This window comes from Peromyscus leucopus, chromosome 5 (genome assembly GCF_004664715.2).
Source record: "Peromyscus leucopus breed LL Stock chromosome 5, UCI_PerLeu_2.1, whole genome shotgun sequence".
Taxonomy (NCBI): Eukaryota; Metazoa; Chordata; class Mammalia; order Rodentia; family Cricetidae; genus Peromyscus; species Peromyscus leucopus.
The window spans coordinates 112,710,129-112,731,277 of record NC_051067.1 but is presented as its reverse complement, the minus strand read 5'-3'; the positions used below and the strand labels follow the sequence as shown (position 1 = coordinate 112,731,277).

General features: G+C 56.6%; 1 protein-coding gene across 5 annotated transcripts; it reads right to left on the bottom strand.

Annotated features, from left to right (window-relative positions):
* Positions 1-130: 130 nt before the first annotated feature.
* On the bottom strand, positions 131-21,047 carry Mtss2 (MTSS I-BAR domain containing 2). Of its 5 annotated transcripts, none has more exons than XM_028891079.1 (15): positions 20,740-21,047; positions 16,346-16,407; positions 16,183-16,256; positions 15,418-15,502; positions 15,225-15,316; positions 15,048-15,122; positions 14,755-14,763; positions 13,739-13,896; positions 13,297-13,404; positions 12,432-12,529; positions 10,445-10,655; positions 4,263-4,337; positions 3,702-3,881; positions 3,357-3,522; positions 131-3,153 (listed from the first exon to the last, which is right to left on the bottom strand). In XM_028891079.1, exons 1-15 carry the CDS (start codon positions 20,806-20,808, stop codon positions 2,366-2,368), a joined length of 2,250 nt encoding a protein of 749 aa, XP_028746912.1. In that variant the 5' UTR covers positions 20,809-21,047; the 3' UTR covers positions 131-2,365. The 5 variants fall into 5 exon arrangements, with proteins under 5 accessions (XP_028746912.1, XP_028746915.1, XP_028746914.1 ...); XM_028891082.1 differs by having other exon boundaries at positions 10,445-10,565; positions 20,740-20,875; XM_028891081.1 differs by lacking the exon at positions 4,263-4,337 and having other exon boundaries at positions 20,740-20,875.
* Between the last annotated feature and the right edge of the window lie 102 nt (positions 21,048-21,149).

Here is a 21,149-nt window from a genome sequence, read left to right as displayed (position 1 = left end):
CACTTCTCCACTTGTACCAGAAAAACCTGGCTTGCAGCCCCAGGTCAGGGATGACAAAGGCCAGGATGCAGGGTAGGAAGCAGGTCAGGTAAAGCAACAGCAGCCCAGGGAAGCCAGGCGGGGACCGGGGTGTTAACTACAGTACCACTTTATTAATACTGGAATCTTCACAGTGCATTTGTTACTTGTAGCAGTGACTATTTAAATCAAGGAGAGGATGGATAAGGGGGTGGGCAGGAGAATTTATCCAAAACTTGACAGAAAGAAAAGAAAAAAGTGGTTCTGATGGGCTGAGAGGATGGGAGGGGAGGGGGAGGGGGGAGGAGGGTGAGTAGGAACCAGGAGGGGTGGCAAAATAAATTAAAAGAAAGGAACACGTTAACAGCACCAGAAAAGTTACTTCAGTCAAAAGACACATTTGAAAAGAATATGCTGCTGTACAAAATGAAAAATAAAATGTATGTGAAGAAGCCCCAAACCAAAGTCTGTGATGCAGGATGATGGTTGGCTCGGATCCCGAGGGGGGGCCTAGGCGAGAGGTGGGTGCTAAAGAGGAGGTGGTAGCGGGGGGGGGGGCACCGTGGGTCAGATGGGGGATGGAGTATGTACAGCCCTGGAGGGAAGGGAAGGCTGAGTGGGGGTGGGGGTGCCACCCCACTTCCTGGAAAGTCCCTGCCGCCCTTCCCAGCAGGGCTTGGAGCCCCCGGATGGCAGTGAGCCCATTCTCTCAGGGACCCCCTCCTCCTGGACCCCGCCACACCCTGGGTGTAGGGGCCACATCTGCCCACCCCCCCATCCTGCATCCCTTCCCATCAGCCCTGTTGGGGGAAGTGCAGCCAGTATGCCACCCCCAGGGTTCCACATCTGGCCATCTGCTTTCCTGGACCCTATACTCGGGGCTCTCTGGGGACAACTGAGTTTGGTGGACCAGGTCTCAGACCTGGAGATCATTCTCTAGAAGTCTCATGGGCACTGCAGCACCCGTGACCTTGGGCCCAGGTCGGCCCCAACTCCATTCCATCCAGACCAAGGCATGCTCTCTGGACTCCCTGTGGGGCGGGGGAGCCTGCTGCCTGCTCTACCCGTACCTCCCGAATCCCTCCTCTCGCCCTGCACACACATGCTTTGACTTGCTCAGACATGGGCCCCACTCTCTCTCTGGCCCCTGCTGCCTGCCCCAGCCAGGGCTGCAGGCGAAGACTTTCTTGGGATGGCGCTGCCTCCGGCAACAGAAAGTCAAAACCAACCTTCTAAGACTTGCTCCAAGCTGGGCCTGCAGCTCACTCAGACCACAACAGACTGGCCAGAGGCCCCTGGCCTACCTCCCTCTCCAGCCTTATTCTACCAACACTCCAGATGTTGGCAAGAAGAGTAGCTTCCCCTGGTTGGGGGAGAGCTGACTCCACCCTTCTCCTGCCAAGAGCCCGTCGTGGGGCCCCCACATCTGTCTCTCAGGCACTCAGACACACACCCTGTACCACCAGCTGGCCCCACACCAAGTTCTTGTCTGGGGTCAGCTCCATTTTATTACAATAATAAAATAACCCCCACACCCTCTAATGCTCCAGCCCTTATCCCCAGCAATGGGCGAGACTGTAACCCCAAGGTACCCCCGAGTTAAAGCCTCAAAGTGTCCAGATGAGAGCAGGATGTTTGAAACACCTGGTGTGGGCCTCTGGCCTCTCCCCCCAGCTGCCTGGCCTCCACTCCCGACACCTCACAGGGGGAGGGGAGCCGGAAGGTCCTGAGACAAAGCCCCTACACTTCCTCCCTCTAGGCTCTCTTTCCCCACGCGTGGGCCTGGCTTCCCAACACCTGACTGTTGCCTAACCCAGGTCACAAACTGATAGTCAGCTGATGGAGTGCCTGGCCCCCCCATAACCACCCTGCCCCCAAAAGAGTGGAGCCTGGGAGAGGCAGGGTAAAGGCAAGAGGAGAGGGGACAGGGCCCAGGCAGGGAGACATGGAGCCGGCATTCAAGGAAAGAGCTGGGCACATGGCCCTGGGGGACAGTGGGACCGGAGGAAGAGGATCGTGGACCCCAGGCCAGTGGGAGGCCCCTGTGGCAGGCCCCAGCCCTTGGTTATGGGCTCTGGGGCTGGGACGAAGCAGGGCCTGCAGGAAGGAGGATGTGTAGGTAAGGGAAGTATAAAACAGGCTCTGTCCTGGCGAGGTGCGTAAAGGAAGTCACTTCCCATGAGATGCTGAGATCAGCCTGGTTGTCTTTCTGTAAAGTGGCTGTGCCTCTTTTCCCGGCGCTGTTCTGTCTTCCGGCTCGGGCCACTGCTCCGAGTGGCTGGCCGCTTGCTCACAGATCAGGCCACCTACTTGTGCCAGCCCAGACAGGGAGGGGAGGGTGGCACCATCATAAGATGCGGGGCGCCGACCTGTCGTTGGTGACGGTCCTGCGGAGCCGGACCCCGCGACGGATGGCCACCAGCATGTCTTCGGCCGGGGGGTCACTGGTGGCGGCGGGGGGTGGGGTGGGCGTCTCCTCGGCGGGGGTGGCTGACAGAGCAGTAGGGAAGGGGAACTGGCCCTCGCCCAGGGCGTGGGCGCCGGCCACCAGCTCCCCGAGCTTCTCTACCAGGCTGTGCCTGTTGGCAGCCAGCTGCTGCTCTTCATCGTCCTCGGCGGCCAGCCCTACCCCAGCCCCGCTGTAGCTGGCGGCCTCGGGGGTCGGGCTGCCCCAGGCTGTGTTGGGCAGGCTGAGCCTCTTGGGGGAGGCTTTGGCCAGGTCTGGAGCCAGAGGCGAGGCCACGTCGTCTGTGTAGAAGACACACTCCTCGCTGCCCGCCCGTGTGGGCCCCACGTAACCAGGGGAGTCGGGCACTGTGGGCGTCTTCACAGGGACGATGGGTGGGCGGATGGGGATGGGGCCAGCGCTGGACAGGGCGCGCCGCACCGTGGGCTTGGTGGAGGGCGTGCGGCGGATGGTGGCCACGCCGGGAGGTGCACCTGAAGGCAGCCCCATGGCTGTGGGCAGCCCTGCCGTGGGCAGCCCAGCAGTTGAGGCCGGGCGCTTGGTCTGGATCAGGCGGCGGTAGTTCTGGGCAATGTTGCTGTTTCGAGGGATGGTGGATGATTTGTCGAACTCAGGGGGCCCCTCACTGTCCGCGTCCCCGTTCACAGAGTAACAGTCATAGTCTGAGCCTGGGGGGTGGGGGGACACAGGGCGTGGTGAGCCCAGGGCCAAGGGGCTCCCCGAACCCCGAATCTACTCAAGGGAGACAGAGAGAGGGGAAGGCAGGCCTCTTTTGTGTGACCCTCATCCCAGGCGTCCCGGGTCGGGTGGGTCCTGGGGCTGTGAAGGTCCAGCAAGCACACTCAGCCCGTGGGATCCCCTCTGGGCTCACCTTGGGAGGGGATGGTGTCCTCGGAGCACGAAGGCGTGGTAGTCTGTGTGCTGTAGCCGCTGGAGTATTGCAGGGAGTCGCGGCTGCTCTTCTGATGTTCCAGGCTCAGTCCGCGGGTCAGCACCATGGCCAGGTCACTGGCTGCGGGGGACACCTCCTCACCGTGCTGAGGGAGGGTGGGGAAAATGGCGGACTTTTTCCACGCTCCATTTCCACCCTCTTTGGGGATTCCAGGTGGTTATCCACTAAGGTGGCTGGAGCGGGCCCTCAAGAACAGCTGCGGGCACCCTGGCACTGCCTGCCTGAAGTGAAGGTGGGGCCCGGCCGGGGGAGCAGGACACTTACTTTGGCCGCTATGGTGGCAGGAGACATCCGAGGTCGTGGTACCTCTTCTCCGCCGGAGCCCACGGTGCCCCCACCTGTGGGGCCTGGCTCAGTGTCTCGCAGGAGCTCCACGCGATCTTTCCTCCGCTGCAGGGTGGTGGCCGAGGGCGGCTGCTCGTGGGGACCGGCCTTGGTCCAGTCCTGCAAGTTATGACAAGCAAGTCAGAAGGGACCCCTTGGCCTTACCGCCCATGACCAAAGAGGCCCTTCTTTGTGGCTGAGGCTCAGGGGGTGCTGATCTGTGAGGGGCCTCTTGTTTCCAATCAGGGCTGAGGCCCAAATCTGGTGGACAGCGGTGACTGTTCTGTCCCACCAGCCCAGGGCAGGGCAGGACAGGGTGTTCCAGACAGAAGGGTACGGCCACAGTAAGTGCCCAGGTGAACTGCTTCACAAAGCAAGCGCCAGCACATAACAGCTTTCTTGCTGAATCTGGCTGCCCCTGCTGTGGCGACCGCCCCAGGTCAGGAGGGCACGGGGTGGGCGGCTGGTGATGGCAATGGGACAGGGGCCAAGGGCACTGACCGAGGTCGGGGAGCTGCACTCGCTAACCGACTGGCAGGTCTCTGAGGCCTCGGAGGACGCAGAGCTGGAGGACTTCTGCCATGCAGAGGCGAGCAGGTGGTCGCAGATGGGGGGCCCCGAGGACAGACAGGCCAGGGAGGCAGGGGGGGAGAAAAGAGTTCTGGTCACAGCGGTAGCATGCAGTGGGCAGTTCGATTCAGCACGTCACCCTGTACTCCCCTCCTGGTGCTACCGACACCGAGACCACCACAGAGGGCGGCAGCCCAGGGCACATCCTGCAGGCACTGACCTGCCCACGACCCAGCCCAAGAGCCACACGGTTTAAAGGCTTCAACTTAGGATTCACTGCAGACAGCTTAGGTGTGGTGGCAAGGGAAAGAGTGGACCCGAGCACACAGACGGGTGTTTGGTTTGGGCATCCAGGTCAACGATGTCACTGTTTTCTCAGGAAAGGGAGGACCTGGAGAGAAGGGACGATGGAGTCCCGAGTGCCCTTCTGGGCACACTTGGCTGAGCTGCCCATCGGTTTTCTGTGCATAACCACATGTATCACCTGAAGTAAGGGAGGGCTGGGGCTGGGGCTGGGCACTGGGCAGCAGTTGGGCAGGATGAGGCTGATTAGAGACGAGATTCGCGAGTCTTTAGGGGTGCAGACATTCAGTGGCAGGGGGGAAGAGCGTAGTCCAGTACAGGAGCTGCGAGGTGCTGTTAAGGGAGAGGGGACCTCAGGGCAGATGCTGACTTTGGCACTGAGCTCTGAGCTGGAGTCAGGTGATGCTCCATCACCATGTGATGGGTCATGTGATGGATCAGCTAAGCCAGGGTAGCTTCGGCAGCGCCCCTCCTCCACTTCCATGCCCTTCCCCATTTGGACCACTAGACTTCTAGTGATGGGCAAAGATCACCCCAAGGAAGGAGAACAAAGCACCAGAGAAGAGGATTGGGGGGAAACAACGCATCCATGTTCAGCAACGTGACGTTAATCAACTAAAAATCCCAGCGTTAAAACGCAGCAAGAAAGCTCAGCGTCCAGGCCCAGAAAAATGAACATTAACACAAACAATGAACAGTAAAGGAACTTCGCTAGCTCAATAGAGAAGATCCACAGAAATACTGACACTTTCCCTCTGAGGCTGGGGAAAAGACAAAGATGTCCACTATCAACATCCTACTCAGTGCCAGCAATCTCTGCCAGTGCAATAAAGCAAGAAAAAGAAGTCAGAGAGGGGCTGGAGAGATGGCTCAGAGGTTAAGAGCACTGGCTGCTCTTCCAGAGGTCCTGAGTTCAATTCCCAGGAACCACAGGGTGGCTCACAATCATGCACAGTGAGATCTGGCGCCCTCTTCTGGCCTTCAGGCATAACATGCAGACAGAACTCTGTGTACATAATAAATAAATAGATCTTTAAAAAACAACAAACCAAGAGTAAAGGGGCTGGAGAAACAAGACGATGGAGTCAAGAGTCTTGGAATGATCCAGAATCTCAGGCAGGACAGCAGAAGCACTAATGATTTTTAAAATGGATAAACTGGACTGAGCTTAAAATTAGGAGCTTCTAGTCCTTCAAAGACACTACTAAAGAGACTGCTCAGCAGTTTAGAGCACTTTGCTGCTCTTGTAGAAGACCTGGGTTCAGTTCCCCACATGGTGGCTCACAACTAACTCCAGTTCCAAGGGTTTTGATGCCCTCTTCAGGCCCACTCAGGTACTGCATCCAGTAGTGCGCATGCATGCATGCATGCAAGAAAATACTTATACACACGAAATAAAGACATATAAATATTAGAAAACAGATACCAGCCAGGCCGTGGTGGCACATGCCTTTATTCCCAGCACTGGGGAGGCAGAGGCAAGGATATGCCTTCGAGGCCAGCCTGGTCTACAGAGCAAGTTCCAGGACAACCAGGGCTACACAAAGAAACCCTGTCTCAGCCCAAAAGAAGAAAAAAAAAAAAAAAATAAAGAAAAATAAAATAAAATATAAAATAGATACCAATAAGGTAGTAAAAGCATACTGTGAGAATATTTCTGATGAAGGACATGAATAAACACACACTCTCTCTCATGAAAAATGGGCAAATGATATGAATAGGCCCTGCACAAAAGAAGATGTTCAAATGGACTTTAAAAGTATGAAAATACATTAGACCTAGTGGCATACAACTTTAACTCTAGCACTCGGGAGGCAGAGGCAGGCAGATTTCTGTGAGTTTGAGTCTAGCCTGGTCTACATAGTGAGTTCCAGGATAGCCAGGGCTAGGAGACCCTGTCTCAAATAAAAAGTATGAAAAACATCCTACCACAGCATCATAAGGAACATTCAAATACAGGGTACTACTATTGTATGCCTATCAAAATGACTAAAGTGAAGAAGTTACAAAATACCAGGGCTGGTAGGGATGCGACATCAGCCAATAACCATTACAACCTTGTTAATAAGAATCTTGCGATTCACAAGTCTACTCCTAACTACATTTCCCCCAGAACTGTGTACGAGAACATGTACAGCAGTACTATGAGCAGCCATGGTGTGATGGTTCGCTTTGTCACCTCGACAGAATATAGCATCACCTCACTAAGAGAGTCTTAGTGAGGGACTGTCTACATTGCATTGGCCTGTGCACATGTCTATGGGGGGCTGTCTTAAGTTAACTGAGCCAGCCCATTGTGGGTGGCACTACTCCCTAAGGCAGGGGATCATGATCTATGTGAGTGAAAAAATCAGGCTGAGCACAAGCAAGCATCTATGTGTCCATTCACTACTCTCTCTCTGTTTGAAGTTCCTACCTTGACTTCCCTATAAAGATGGACTATAATCTGGATTATAAAATGAATAAATTCCTTTCTCTTCTAAGATGCTTTTTTTTGTTAGGATATTTTATCACAGCAACATAAATGAACTTTGAATACCAGGGAACTATCTAAATGTCCCGAAAACATAGACTACTCAAATAAATTGCATTTATGCAATAGGACGTTATATATCCATGAAAATGATATATAACATGTAAAACATGTTGAATCATGTAAAACAGATGAATCTCGTATCTCATACACATAATGCTGACAGCAGAAGTCAAACACACAAGGCACATACTGTATGATTTCATATAAATCATATATGTAAATATTTGTGGTACTGGGATCAAACCTAAGGCTTCATGCATGCTATGTAAGTGCTTGGCAACTGAACTATACTCCTAGCCTAGTAAGTTATAAGTGTACACGTGTACACACACACACACACACACACACACACGCACACGCACACGCACACAGCAATTACCCAGGGTGTGGGAGAGTAGCAATGGAGGAATGCAAGGACTTTGGGGTCAAACTGTGTCTCGTTTTTGGTGCTGGCTGCGTGAGTGTGTGCAGTTTGCAAACTTACTCAGATACACCGTTGTGATACATTTACTTTGTATGGGTGGACAGTATACATCAATTAAAAAATTCTTGAGACTCATTGGTAATGAGTTTTAACCCATAGAGTCAAATAGTTTGATGAGTCCATTATGGCACAAACAAGTAATGGTCTGCACAAATAAATGGGGAGTAGGGACAGGTTGATTTTACAGTGAGATTTCAGTTAATGAATGTGGGAGGAATGATGGAATCAGGAAATCCCTGTTGTAGCAGGTGAGGATGCTAAGATAAGGGTGTGAACGACTGACGGCCAGCAGGGTATCTGCAGAGTCTCAAGGTGTCACCTAGACGGTACTTCGTTAATTAGATGAGGAGAAGGAACAGTGAGTAGTCTGGCCAACTCCACCTCTGTCACCAGTCATGAGGCAAAATGACATCCCACAGCTGATACGTGGTGTTCTTGCCAGAGACCTTTGGCCTTTTCCTCTCAACAAGAAGATGTCGGACAAGCCCAAACTCACAAGCAGCCTACAAAATACCTGAATGGTGCTCTTCAAAACACCAAAGTTGGGAAAGTCAGAAAGCTGGTGCAAGAACTTGATGTTCTGTGCTGGCTCTTGTCTCTTGGATCAGATAAAAGGACAGTAGACAGAAAACTAGCTAAATGTGCGTGCATGCGTGCATGCGTGCGTGTGCGTGCGTGTTGTGTGTGTGTGTACCCCAAACAAAACAAAACAAAAGGCTGTAGAACATGTGATGTCATACTTGGACCAGTCTTATTTCCCTGATTCTGAAAATAGTTTGGGGCTCAGTGGTAGAGTGCTTGCCTGGGTTGCAAGAAGCCTTGGGTTCCATTCTTCGCACCAGAAAAAAAAAATTTCACCTTTGTGTTAAAGCTGGGTGTGGTAGCCAGGTGGTGGCGGCATGCACTTTTAATCCCAGCACTCAGGAGGAGAGCCAGGTGGATCTCTGTGAGTTCGAGGCCAGACTGGTCTACAGAGCGAGATCCAGGACAGGCTCCAAAGCTACAGAGAAACCCTGTCTCAAAATATATATGCTTATGGGTGTGGTGGCTCACATCCATAATCACAACATTTAGAAGGTTGAGGCAGAAGATTGAGAGTTTGGGGCCAGTCTGAGTTACACAGTGAGACGCTGTTTCAAAAAAACCAAGGGGGTAAAATAAACAAACAAAAAATTGTTTGGTGGTTACATAAGATGTTGACCTTGAGGTAAGACTGTGGACAGGATACCTGGGGACTCTGCTTTCTGAAGCTCTTTTACAAGCCTAAAATGAAATAAGCCAGGCATGGAGATACAGTCCTGTAATCCTAGGATTTGGGGGGCTGAAGCAGGGAGATTGCTAGCTTGAGACCAGTCTGCAATATACTGGGAAAACTTGTCTCTGATGAAAACAAAACACTGAAGAATTAATTGAACAAAAAAGCCCAACTCCCTTATGGGTAGGAAAAAAGAAAAAAGAAAAAGAAAAAAAGAGGAGAGAGCCACAGAAAGACAGAAGATGTGAGACGTGAGACGCACATTTAGTTATAACCCCAGCCGAACAGAAGCAATGGAAGCAGGGTAAACAGACGATGACCGGGGAGAGAGAGGGCAGGAGTGAGGACCTGAGACTGATCCCAGAACCCACACAAAGCCACCCCACGGGCTGGAGGGCCGACTCAGCGATTAAGAGCACCATTTGCTGCTTTCCCAGAGGGCTTGAGTTCGGGTCCCAGCATCCACGACACAGAGCTCACAACTGGCTGTGACTTCAGCAGGAGGTGCTCCAGTGCCCCTCTCCTCCAAGGGCACCTGCACTCACACGCACACACCCACATGCAGACCCACACACCTACCCACAATTTAGAATAATAAAAAGAAACATATGTATTTTTTTTTTTTAAAAAAAGCCAAGCACAGTTATGCATGCTTGTAATCCCAGCACTGGGAAAGCAAAGACCCATGGAATGGGCCAGCCTAGTCTACTTGGTGAGCTCTAGTCCATTGAGACCCTGTCTCAAAAATTCAGGTGGATGGCTCCTGGGGAATAATATCCAAGGTTGACCTTTGATCTCCATATGCATCCATGTATACCTACACACACACACACACACACACACACACACACACACACACACCCAGACAGACAGACACACACATACACACACACATGCCACACACACACACACACACACACACACACACACACACACACACACGCCAATCTGTGCGACCTAAGACCCTGACTCAAAAATACTACATGTGGGGGCGACCGCTCAGCGGTTGAGAGCACTGGCTGGTTCACTACTGGCCGGTTCACTTCCCAGCACCCACACTGCAGCTCACAACTGTCCATGACTCCGGTTCTGAGGGATCTAATACTCTCTTCTGGCCTCCTCGGGCACCAGGCACACACGCAGTACACAGACAAAGCACAGGTAAAACACCCACACACATAAAACAATAAATAATAAAACTACTACACACACAAGTGGCCAAGGCTGGAGGGTTAGCTCAGTGACCAGGTGCTTGTCTAGTGTATACAACGCCCTGGGCTTTGATCATCAGCACAGAGAATGCCAGCTTGGATAAAACAAGAACATCCAGGCACATGCTTTTACGAGACTCATCTAAACCACAACGATACGGCGGTTACCAGTGGCATGGAGATGGAGCCCAACAAGAGAACACGGACAGCAGGAAGGCCACGTGCCCAGGCTCCAGCGCTAACCGCTTCCCCTCTCACGGACAGCCCGAGTGCGGCCCGAGGCTCCTGCTCCCCACCCACGCCGTCCTCCGGATGTCCTCTCACCTGGCTGGTGATGTCTGAAGGCATGGGCGAAGGGGGCTTGGAGTAGGTGGCGTCCTGGGAGACGAAGCCAGAGTCGTGGGAAGAGACACTGGAGAGGCGGGTGGCGGCCGGCTGCGCCAGGCTACGGTAGCGACAGGTGGAACTGGGTGAGTATGTTTGGGCACCCCCAGGCCACGGGGCTCCGCCACCCTTGGCACTGCTGCTGGGGGCACTAAGGGAGGCATGGCAGCCGGACAAGGAGACACAGGTGTGTGTGGAGAGGGAAGGGTGACAGAGGACAGAGGAGGTGGGGAGAGACGAGGAGCAAAGGAAGGAGAAGAAAATGTCAGACTACAAGGTCCCGAGACCCAGGTACGACTGAAGCGTTCCGGGATGACATGTCTCAGCACTGGGGAGTCCCTGTCAGGGTATACCCCAAGTGAGGAGTCCCGCTGCCTCCCACGCTACCATCAGATTGGCTGCTCATAGGTTCATGATGGGGAAGCTGAGTCACCAGGCATTGGAAACTGAGAACAGACACAAGCCTGATAGTTTCTAAACTGCCTCCTCACAGCCTGCTGCTGCTGTCTAGTCACAGTTGAGGACCTGGAATATGGTGAGACGATGGTGTCTGGAAATGTTGCCAGGTGGGTCCTACCTGGTCGTCACCTTGTCACCCCCTCTCTTTGGGATCACAGTTTTCCATGGCTCTCCCCTCTGCCCGGCCAGCATTCCTGGCAGTGAAGACTGCCCTTCTCCTGGACACGACCTTGGGCCTCCAAGGCTCCAACCCTAAACATCGCCTTTGTAATCACATTCCTCCTGGGACAAGCACCGCTCATTCAAGGCCTGAAGAGGCCCCAGAGGCTGTGGGCCCACCTCTCGGTGTAGGATACATGGATCACTGGGTCCAGCTTCTCTCTAGTTCCCAGTGCCCAGACAGAGAGCATTCTGAGGAGAGGGGTACCTGGGACAGAGCTCCCCCAATCTATAAGCTGCTCTGAGTTCACTGCCCTCCCTACCTGAGGACCCTTGAACCATAAGCATCTCCTTCACACTGACCTCAGGGCCAGTCTGTTGGATGAGCAAGACTTCAAGCTTCTCCCTATCTCTGTGAGACCTAAAAAGCCCACCTAAACCAGGGCAAAAGCTTGTGGCAACTTCTGGGGACTAATTGAGGCAATGACCAGGCTGGAGTGTCCTTTACCCTGAAGTCCAAACAGATATTCCCAGAAACCACCACACCACTTTTTGATCTGAAACTTTAGTTTTGTTTATTGAGGCAGGGACTCATAAAGTCTCGGCTGGCCTCCAACTTGACATATAGTTGGCAATGACCTTGAATTACTGCTGCCCCCCCCCCCCCCCCCGCAAATGCTGGGATTAAAGGCTTGTACCTTCACCAACCACCTGGCAACAGTTTCTCTACATAGTCCTGGCACTCACTATGTAGTCTAGCCTGGCCTTGAACTCACAGAGTTCACCTGCCTCTGCTTCCCTAGTGCTGGGATTAAAGGCGTGTACCACCACAAATGGCACTCCACCTAGCTTGTTAAAATTTATTTTTGGGGACAGGGTCTTAATAAGCAGCCCAGGTTAGCTTTGAACCCTTGATCTTCCTGCTTCCCTTCCAAGTATTAGGATTACTGGCCTGCCATCACCATGCACAGTTTGATCTCACCTTCTTATTACCATACTACATTGTCCTAGGCCTGGCAGAGACCAATGACTAAATCACAACTCAAGTGTGACACAATGATGCCAGGGCTCACTGGAGAAAAAGCCGTGGCACCTGGCACACAATGATGCTCCATCAATGAAGCCTCGGGCCGTCTTTCCTGCCAATCAACACTTGCGCCCATATCCCCTACATGTGAAAAGTCCTTGGGTGCTTGGATGCTGTGTGAGTTCTGAGGTGCTAAAGCAATCGCCAACCCAGCTTTCCGGGGTTTCCCTAGCCCCTCCTGGGGTTACCTCCCCCTTCACCCTCCATGAGCTCCCCACCCACCTGCACATGCTAGACTTCCGGGAGCTGGAGCTGCTGGGTGATGAGGGTGGTGTCTGGTACGACCAACTGTAGTCAGAGCCCTTCAGGTCTTTGATTACCTGGACAGAGACATGGGGGCGGTCATGAGAGTCAGCTCCTAACCTGCAGAATGTCTTATGCTTCAGAGAGCTGGCAGGGCACGACATCCTCCACCCTGTCCTCAACTATGAACCTCAGGAGATGACGCTGAAGATCTCTAGCCACCCCAGCCTTTTCCTAACGCTGGCTTATTACTGAGCCCGTCCACCAGGAAGCAGACAAGGGACCAGCAGGTGCTCCCGAAGATTCATGTCCCTAGAAATGCTGGGAGTGCCATGACGTGAGGGGTTAAGACAGTCTCTGGACTTTTCTGAGTCTTGTTTTCTCCTGTGCACTGGAGCCAGCTCAGAACACCGTTGAGAGAACTCAGTAAGGCAACCTGAGGGGGGTGTGCTACAGAGTGTGGGCTACATAGGAAGTTCCCGACCACAGGGGGCCGTCCAGTGCATTGTGTGCCTCTGTGTGGGTGGGGGTTGGTTCAATGGGAAGGGATGGCGTTCTGGGAGTGGATGGCAGCAGCCAGGGGTCTCTGAAGAACCAAGCCCCAGGGACCTGCCTTCTGCCCAGCTGTTTTGCTCTGAGCCCTACTGGGTCCTGAGCACAGCATACGTCACCTGGGCAGGCATTCCCAGAAATCTCCCAGGGGCTGTGGGACAGTTTCTGGTCATCTTCTCCCAAGTGCCTCCCCCAAACACCTCCCTCTTTTATCTACTCTCTCCCTACACGAGGGTAGGACCGTCTCTTCCCTGGTCCTGGTCTCGGCCCTCGACTCCAGGGGTGGCCGCACCTGCTCACTGGCGGGAGGCAGCTTGTGGGGTTCCGCGGTCAGCACCACCAGGTCGTCAATGATGCCCTGCAGGTGGGTGATCTCTCCCAGCATGGTCAGCTCGCCATTCTGAGGAAGCAGTCAGTCAGTCCCCAGGCCCCCACCCCTGGCCACCCCCTCCGGAGACACAGGCCCGTTAGGTCCCTCCTCTCTTGCCTTCCCTGACCATCAATGCTGATTCAGGCTGGGCCCTGTACCTCCAGGGTAACTCATGTGGCCCTCTGTATAGATTCAGCCAGAGTATCTTCAGCTGTAAGACCTGCTGTCAGGCCAGACAGGCTGGGCCCTGAGTGAAGTCACCTAAGATTCCCCAAGAAGCACTCCGGAAGGTGAAGAGGTCGACCCTGGGTCTGTCCCCTGCCCCTCCCCAGGGGGGAGGGGTCCAGATCATCGAGCGACCCACCACCACAGGCTGAAGGAAGGTGATGAAGGTGCAGAAGCGGCCCCGCTCCTCGATCAGCGCTCGGCGCACCGCCTGCTTCTCCGTCTCTTCCAGGAGCAGGTACATGTCATTGACATCTTGCAGTGCGCTGTCCAGCTGGGGCTGCAGGTCTCCTTTCCCTGCAGGGGTTGGGAGGAGAGGCCGCGCTGGGGACGCTGGCCCGGTTGGCTGTACCCATGGCGTAGGCCCCCTGTGGTGGTGTTTTTGGCTGTGGGGTTGGGGACAAGGGAGCCAGGGAGCATGGAGCGGACTCTAAGGCTTGTTGGAGGGGCCGGTCCCACCAGAGCAGGCAGAGAAGACACGCAGACAGACAGACAGACAGACAGACACAGCAACACCAAGCTGTCCAGCCACCTGGGTCCTGGAGGCTAGACTACAGGGAGGCCAGCTGGAGGCCTCCATCACTCAGGATGCTTTAACTGGCCCGGCATGGTAGCCCTGACCTCAAGAGAGAGACAGAGGGAAATGGCTGAAAGCAGGACAAAGGAGAGCAGGGTAGGGGCTGAGCTCAGCTTCAGGCCAGGCCACTAAGAGGTGCAGGGTCAGGAGCTGTAGCTGGGCCTGGGGAGCAAAGAGGAGTGTCTCAGCATGGGTCATAACTCAGCTCGGGGACCAGCTAGCAAGAGCAGCACAAAGAAGCAGCGAGGGACAGAGAGAGGCGAGAGGATGATGTGGAGTAGACCGTGACGGGGAGGTGACAGGTGACCTGTGACCCTCACCCTGCCCAGCCAGGGAACCCCTCCTGGCCTGGCAGACTGACCCAGTAGTGGCTTGGGACTCATCTCTGGCCAGGGGTCCCAAGGGAACCAGGGGAAGCGTGGCCCAGGCCCCTCCCTTGGTAGGACCGACTGCCTTCCTGGTTCCTTCTTGGTCTGGAGAGGTTCCTTCCAATGGCCCTGAGCTGGGGGGTGGGGGCGGAGGCAGACAAATGGGACCAGGAGGGAAGGAGCAGCTGGAGGGACGGACATTTGACTTACCAAGCAGCTCTACAGGACGGATGTGGGAGGAGGAGAGGAGACAGAGAAAGAAAGAATGTGTGAAAGACAGCCAGATGAGCCACTCCTGGGGAGGGGTGGGGGCCTGGGCAGTCTGGGGTGCTGGGTGGTGCTCCCTCGGTCCCACCCGACAGGTTGGAGTGTCCTGTGTTGGGACCGGATCCCCCTGGCCAGGATGATGCCCTGGGGGGGGTGTGTGTGCTCCAGAGGGTGGTTGGGGCTACGGAATGGGGCCCGAGGGACTGGGCCTCAGTGGGGGTGTTGGGGGCCCCTACCTTTGCGCGCTTTCTTCTGTAGCTTCAGTGTGTCCGATGACTTCTTTTTGATTTCATGCCTGGCTCGTTTGTACTCTGCGGCAGGGGTGAGAGGGGAGCTAAAGTAAGGGGTTCCCTGTGGAGAGGTTCGGGGGCCTCCCCCCCGCACCCTCCCCCCCCGGCAAAGCTCCACCCTACCTTTCGCATGGTCCTTGTCCAGTTGGTTGGCTGACTTCTTCCAGTCTTCAATGCGCTCCTGCAGTGGATTGATGAGACTTTCCAGCAGCGCGCTGTGGGAAAGAGCAGTGGGTTAGGGCTAGCGGGCGGAGCTCGGTCAGGGACGGCCTCTCTAGGCTCGGATACCCCTACGGTCGGCTGTGTGCCCACTCACTTGGTGAACTGCCGCAGCTTGGTCTCGATGCTGCGGTGGCGCATGCACATGCGCGTGAGTGCTGAGCCAATGTCCCGCGTGGCCCCTGGCAAGGAAGCAAGCTGCATGGGAAGGGGCCTGGCTGGGGGCCTCTGCAGTCCCGGCCTCGGGCCACGAGGGGGCGCGCTGTTCCACAAAGGCCGCCCCTGCCCCGCCCCCAGCGCCGGGAATCCTGTCTCCCTGGGGGACCAGGGCTGTATCCCTGGGATATCGGGCTCTCCCAGCCTTCGTTGGCTTCAGGTGCCCTGCTAGCCAGCCCCGGAGCCTTCCCTCTTTCCTAGCTGGGCGAATCACCCAAGGAAAAGGCAGCAATATTTCTGAATGGTCCTGCTGGGACCCAGTGCAGCAGACTCCAGGGGCGGCAACCGTGGGTACTCGAAGGTACTGAAAGCCCAGGCGCTTGCTAGATGAACCAGGAGGAAAGGGGCCTCCAAGTCCCCAAAGACGATTCACCTGCCCCATACAACTCACAGAAGGCCCATGGGGACGGTTGAGAAACCACAGAGCCGCCAACAACCGCTACTGAAGGGTTAACTGAGCGGCCCACAGCAAGAGGGTGACCTCCTGGTAACATCCCTGCCACTGCTCACCTGTCCCACGCCATCCATCACAGCAGACGCCAAGGTCTCCATTCTGGGCTTTGTGTCCTTCCCACGGCCCATATCCCTCTCCAGCCTCCCGGCCCACCGGGCGCATCCCCCACCTCCAACCACGCTCCCTCCCCACCTCGGGTGTTGGTGGCCATGTCAGCTACTTTCTGGAAGGCATCTAGGAAGGCCACAGCAGCCAGCACGGTGGTCCTGGGGAGACACACAGCGGTCAGTCAGCAGGCGAGAGGCCCTTCTCTAACCCATCCCTCCCCAGCGAGGACAACCCTGCACAGCCTCACCTCAGCTGAGAGTGGAGCTTGGCAGCCTTGGAGTTGAAGTCCTCCCAGATGGGGTAGGAGCTCTGTGGTGACGGGAGAGAGGAGGTAAGATGTTGTGAGGTGGGGCTACAGGTCCAAACTCTAGGCCGTTTCTGAGATGGCCCTGTTCCCGCACAGAGGAGGTGCCTGAGCCCTGAGAGGCAAGCCAGGGGCCCAAGGGCCCAGGACGAGGCGTGAAGACGTCTGACCGGCCTGCAGTTGGTAACCACGTGCCACCGATGCCCCCTGGGTGGCAGATGGTCTCCTTAGGGGCTTTCTCATTAGGCTCTGGGCTCAGTCCAATGGAGGACACTATATCTCTACCACATGTGGTGGAAGGTGGGCACTGACCTGCTTTCTAGTGCTCGGAGGAGGAGAAGGAGGCGCAGTGGGAGGTGGAGCCTGGCAGAACTAATGGCAGACAAGGTCTATCTACTGTGGCCCGGAAGCTGCTCTGGGCAGGCCGGTCAACCCTGGCCAGCATTGGTGGCTCACAGGCCCAGGGAGGCCATGGCTGCTACACAGCCTGGTCAGCCTGGCTGGGACAAGTAGGCCCCAGGCTGAATGGGGCCTTGTGCAGCCAACAGAGCCACCTTTTTCCAGCCCCTCCTCTCCCCTCCAGGGGAACAGTGTGGCCTTTATCCTACCCTGGCCAGAGGCTCTATGCTGGGAGGGGGTTCCCAATAGGGAGGTCGGGTTCCTGGTGACTGAGTTGTCCAGTCTGATTAAGGGGCTTTTCTGGCTAATGCTCTTGCTTCATGGCCGCCAGGCCTGGAAAAGTTCAGCCCTGGCCTGGAGGGCCCTGCGGGAGACATTGCTCTTTGAAGGGTAGCCCAGGGCTAGCAAAGGCCCAGTCCCTGTCCCACGTAGGCTTCCTGGGACTGAGGCTTCTCTCAAGGTAAAAGGGACAGTAGAGCCTCAGGTCCCAAGGCCTAGGGAGGACTGCGCGCTTGGCTGGAACCCCCGGGGTAGGTCTAGCCAGCATCTCCAGGGACAGCAAGGAGGCGGGCTGCTTCACAGACCCTCCAAAGCGCCCTCTCCCTGCCCAGTCACGCCAGTGTCAGGGAAAGCAAATATTTGAGAAGTGCACTGAGGCTGGAAGAGGAGGCTGTGGGTGGGCTGTCCCCACCACACAGCTCTGGACAAATAGGCCCGGGAGGTCATCCCTAGCAGTCCCCAGGAGCTAATCTGGGCATTTGTCTCTAGGGGTCTCTCAAGAGGGGGTACTCTGACATCTCCTGAATGCCACTTGGCAGGGAAGCTGCGAGGACCCCTCTCCTGCGTGCGGAGAAATGCTGGGCTGCAGGGCGTCCAGTCAGTTCTCCTGGTCCCCAGGCAAGCTTAGTCCCCTCAGCAACCCTTGGGCCGTCCCCTACGGTGGGGAAAAAAAAACCACGGTGTTGGGGAAGCAAGCCCAGCTTCCCCTCGGAAGATGGGTCCGGACACCTCAGTCTTTAAGGGCATGGGCTTCTTCCCCGTGTCCCCATGGTTCATAAAGGACCTCAAAGGCAGAAGAGAGGAAACGGCCTGAAGGACAGGTGCCCCAGGGAGAGTGCCAGCTTCACCAGGCCCAGGATCTAAGCCCCTGTGTGTCATGTCATCACTAGCCACCTAACTGTATCACCTGGCCAAGTGTCCTGGGCCAGGCAGTGGCTCCGTCCTCACAACACATGCTCATGCATCTCCACCACCCTGTGAATGAAGCCCATTTTCCTGACGAGGATCAGTGAGGTTAACTGATTTGTCTGAGGCCCCAGGGATCCGGGCCAAGATCTGATCTTACATCGGACATATCAAGATAGAGGGATCCTCCTGTTTTCAGGGGAGCAGGGTGGTGAGCACCTGCACGCACTGCTGGGTGGGGAGGTGACAGGGACTGAGAGAACGAGGAGATACCACGCGCATGAGGCCTGCTCTGGAGCGGAGGAGTGGAGGGAGCCGTCAAGGGACTGGTATGAGACAGAAGCAGCTGTGGCTGAGATGGAGTGTGTGGCTTTGGGGGGTGACCCTCCCTGGGCATGCACCCCCCCCCCCCCCAAGCCACAGGTTTCTTCAGCTGTAAAATCAGAAGAGATACAGTTCCCTCACAGAGCTTGTGTGTGTGAGCTCCCGGGGGGCACTTACTGTGCATGGACTGAAATCGGCTAAGGGGGCAAGAGCCCCCCACCTCTCTGCTAGGAGCCCTCCCCCACAGCCAGGGTCCATGGGTCTGCGTGACACTCCCCATTCTGGATTACGACGAGCCCATTTTTCTGGATAGCCCAGTGTGGGCTGGGGGCCCCATTGCCTCTACTGGCCCTAGGCGAGTTCAAGTCTCTGGCTTGAGAGAGAAGGCCGGGTGAAGTAGCTCTCCAGGGCCCTCCCAGCCTCTGGCTGGGTGTGTGCCCTCCTCTGTCCATGAGGTTGAAGATATGATGCGGAACCCCCTCCCAGGCCATCCCTCAGTCCGGGGTTGGGCTCTCTAGCAGCTCCAGAGCGAGTGTTGTGGGGAGCTCGCTGGGGATCAGCCTCCCGGGGCAGTCTGGTCACGGGTGAGACAGCCTGAAGCGGCTTTCTGAAGTCCAGTCAGCCAGCCTTGAGGTGGCCGGTCCCCTCTATCATGCCAGGGTCCCTGATCACATGCATGCCACTGATAAGGGCACATCGTGTGTGATGTGACAATACTTGCTAAAGCCTCTTCCATCCTGTCCCCGCGAATCTAGAAATCTCGCCTGCCACTTAGCCTGAGCTCCTTGCTGAGACTGGACCTGTGTCTCATCGGAGTTCCTCGCAACGGAAATGGAGGATACCGTCCTGCCGTTCCTTCTGGGCAGAAACGACTGCTTGCTGCAGTGTTGGTCGAGTGGCTGCCAGTGGGAGGCAGTGCCGGCGCCTCCCGCCCTTGCCAGCCCGCGAGTGGCCAGGGGAGGTGGTCTGGGTTACCCAGTTCCAGCAAGGGATGCTGGCACCAAGATTATAACGCTCATAAGATGGGCAGAGAAAGCTGCGGGCCAGGGAAGGGGCCCTCAGGTCGAGTTGCCAGGGAGGGAGGGGGATCCCAGGGGAAAGTGCAGAACTATGGGAAGGCACTGACATGCTGCTAAGCGGCCAGGCCCAGGCCAGTGTGGGTTCGGGCCTCTCTCTTTAGGGGGTAAGGATCTGGACGATACACCTCTCCTCACCGGGGATGTTCCCTCAGCAGCACTGGGAGGGAGCCCCAATCTCTCGCCTCTCTGCAAGCTGCGCCCACCTTCCTAAAGCACTTGCCTGAAACCTCTGGGTAGGGTGCAGCTGTAGGTGGGTTCTGCAGCCCCCAGGGTCTAGTAGGATTCTGCTGGGTGGTGTGTGTGTGAGCCTAAGGTGGGGAAATGGGGAGGCTCAGGAGTTTCTGTGCGGGGCCTAGTTCATCCCCATCTGCCACCCTGTTCCTAGACGAAGAAAGGAGTATGGTGAAGGGCAGGAACACTGGCCCTCGACTCCCACCCTGCCACTGAAGCCAGGCTCTCCCTGCCTAGTCAGTTTGTCAGACACTGCTGGCCTCTTTTGGGGTGAGGGAGAATTTGGTTAAACTAGGGCTGAGGTCAGAAGCAGAAGCTAATGGTCTCCTTAATGACCTTGAGCCATTCCCAGGCCTCAGTTTCCCCATCTGAAAGGGGTGCCAGCTCAGTCTGACCTTGAGTGATCAGGAAGTGGGGGTTGCTGAAGACGTTTCCCATGGCCCGGGGTGCTTCACCCACACCGAGCCTTCGCCCTGCCTCCTCCCAAGGTGGATCCAGTCCTATCCTTGGGCTGCAGGGATGGCCCCACCCGAGGTCTGGAGTATTGGAGCTTGCTGGGGTTGTTGGTGGGGGGTGGGGCTGCGTCCACGCAGAGACCGAGGCTGGCGGGGAAAGAGTTAACGGTTCTTTGCTTTATTATTTTTTTTTCCTGCCTCGGCGGTGACAGCATTGTCTGGGCTTTGGGGCGTCGGGGTATGTGTGTGTGGGGGCATTGTGGTGGAAGGGGGCGGAGGCCCGAGAAACCTTGTATCCATCCGTTAAAGGGACTTAAGGGTCGGTCCTGGAGACAACCCAATTCATAGTTTAGGGGTCTGGGGCACAGGGAGCTCGCGGGTGCTCAGCTTTGGATCGGGATCGTATGGAACGACCTCACGGACACCCCAACCTGCGAGCACTCACCCCCTCACTCGGACCCAGACAGGCACCCAGAGACCTGAATGCAAGGCGGGCGCAGCAGGACAGGATCAGACAAGGGCACGACGACACACACACACACACACACACACACACACACACACACACACGCACGAACATCGCGCCGCACGGCCACAGCAGGACACGGCTGCCCGCCACGCGTCCCTCGGAGGGGACCCGCGCCCGGAGCCCGCCCGGGGGTACCTTCATGTCGTTGACGATGGCCTGGAAGAGCCCGCCCAGGGCGCCGCACTCCTTCTCCGCCGTCTCCATGCTGGGGCCGGGCGCGCAGGAGCAGGGCGCGCAAGGGGCGCGGGGAGCCGCGCAGGGGAGGGGCCGGGCCGCCGCGGGCGCTGCTCCGGGCCGCGCCGGGGCTCCCGCCTCGGGGCCGCGCTCTCAGCGGCCGGCAGCGCCGCGCTCTGGGGTTGCGGGCCGTGGGCGGGCGGCGCGGGCCATGGCTCGGTGAGGCTGGGGGCGCGGCGCGGGCAGTTCGCGGCGCAGCCTCGGCGCGGGCACTGGAGCGGCGGCGGCGGTAATCCGAGCCGCCGAGGCTTGGGCGTCACGTGGGCGCGGCGGAGGGAGGGCCGCGGGGAGGGAGCGCGGGAGGGGGCTGT

Bases quoted from the DNA above. Each gene is read 5' to 3' on its own strand.
- Mtss2 (XM_028891079.1), bottom strand. From the start codon at position 20,808: ATGGAGACGGCGGAGAAGGAGTGCGGCGCCCTGGGCGGGCTCTTCCAG. The intron at 15,317-15,417 runs GTGAGTGGGCAC...TCTTTCCCACAG, and splicing joins AAGCTGCGGCAGTTCACCAA to CGCGCTGCTGGAAAGTCTCA. The intron at 4,338-10,444 runs GTGAGAGGACAT...TCTGCATGGCAG, and splicing joins CTTCAGACATCACCAGCCAG to AAGTCCTCCAGCTCTGCGTC.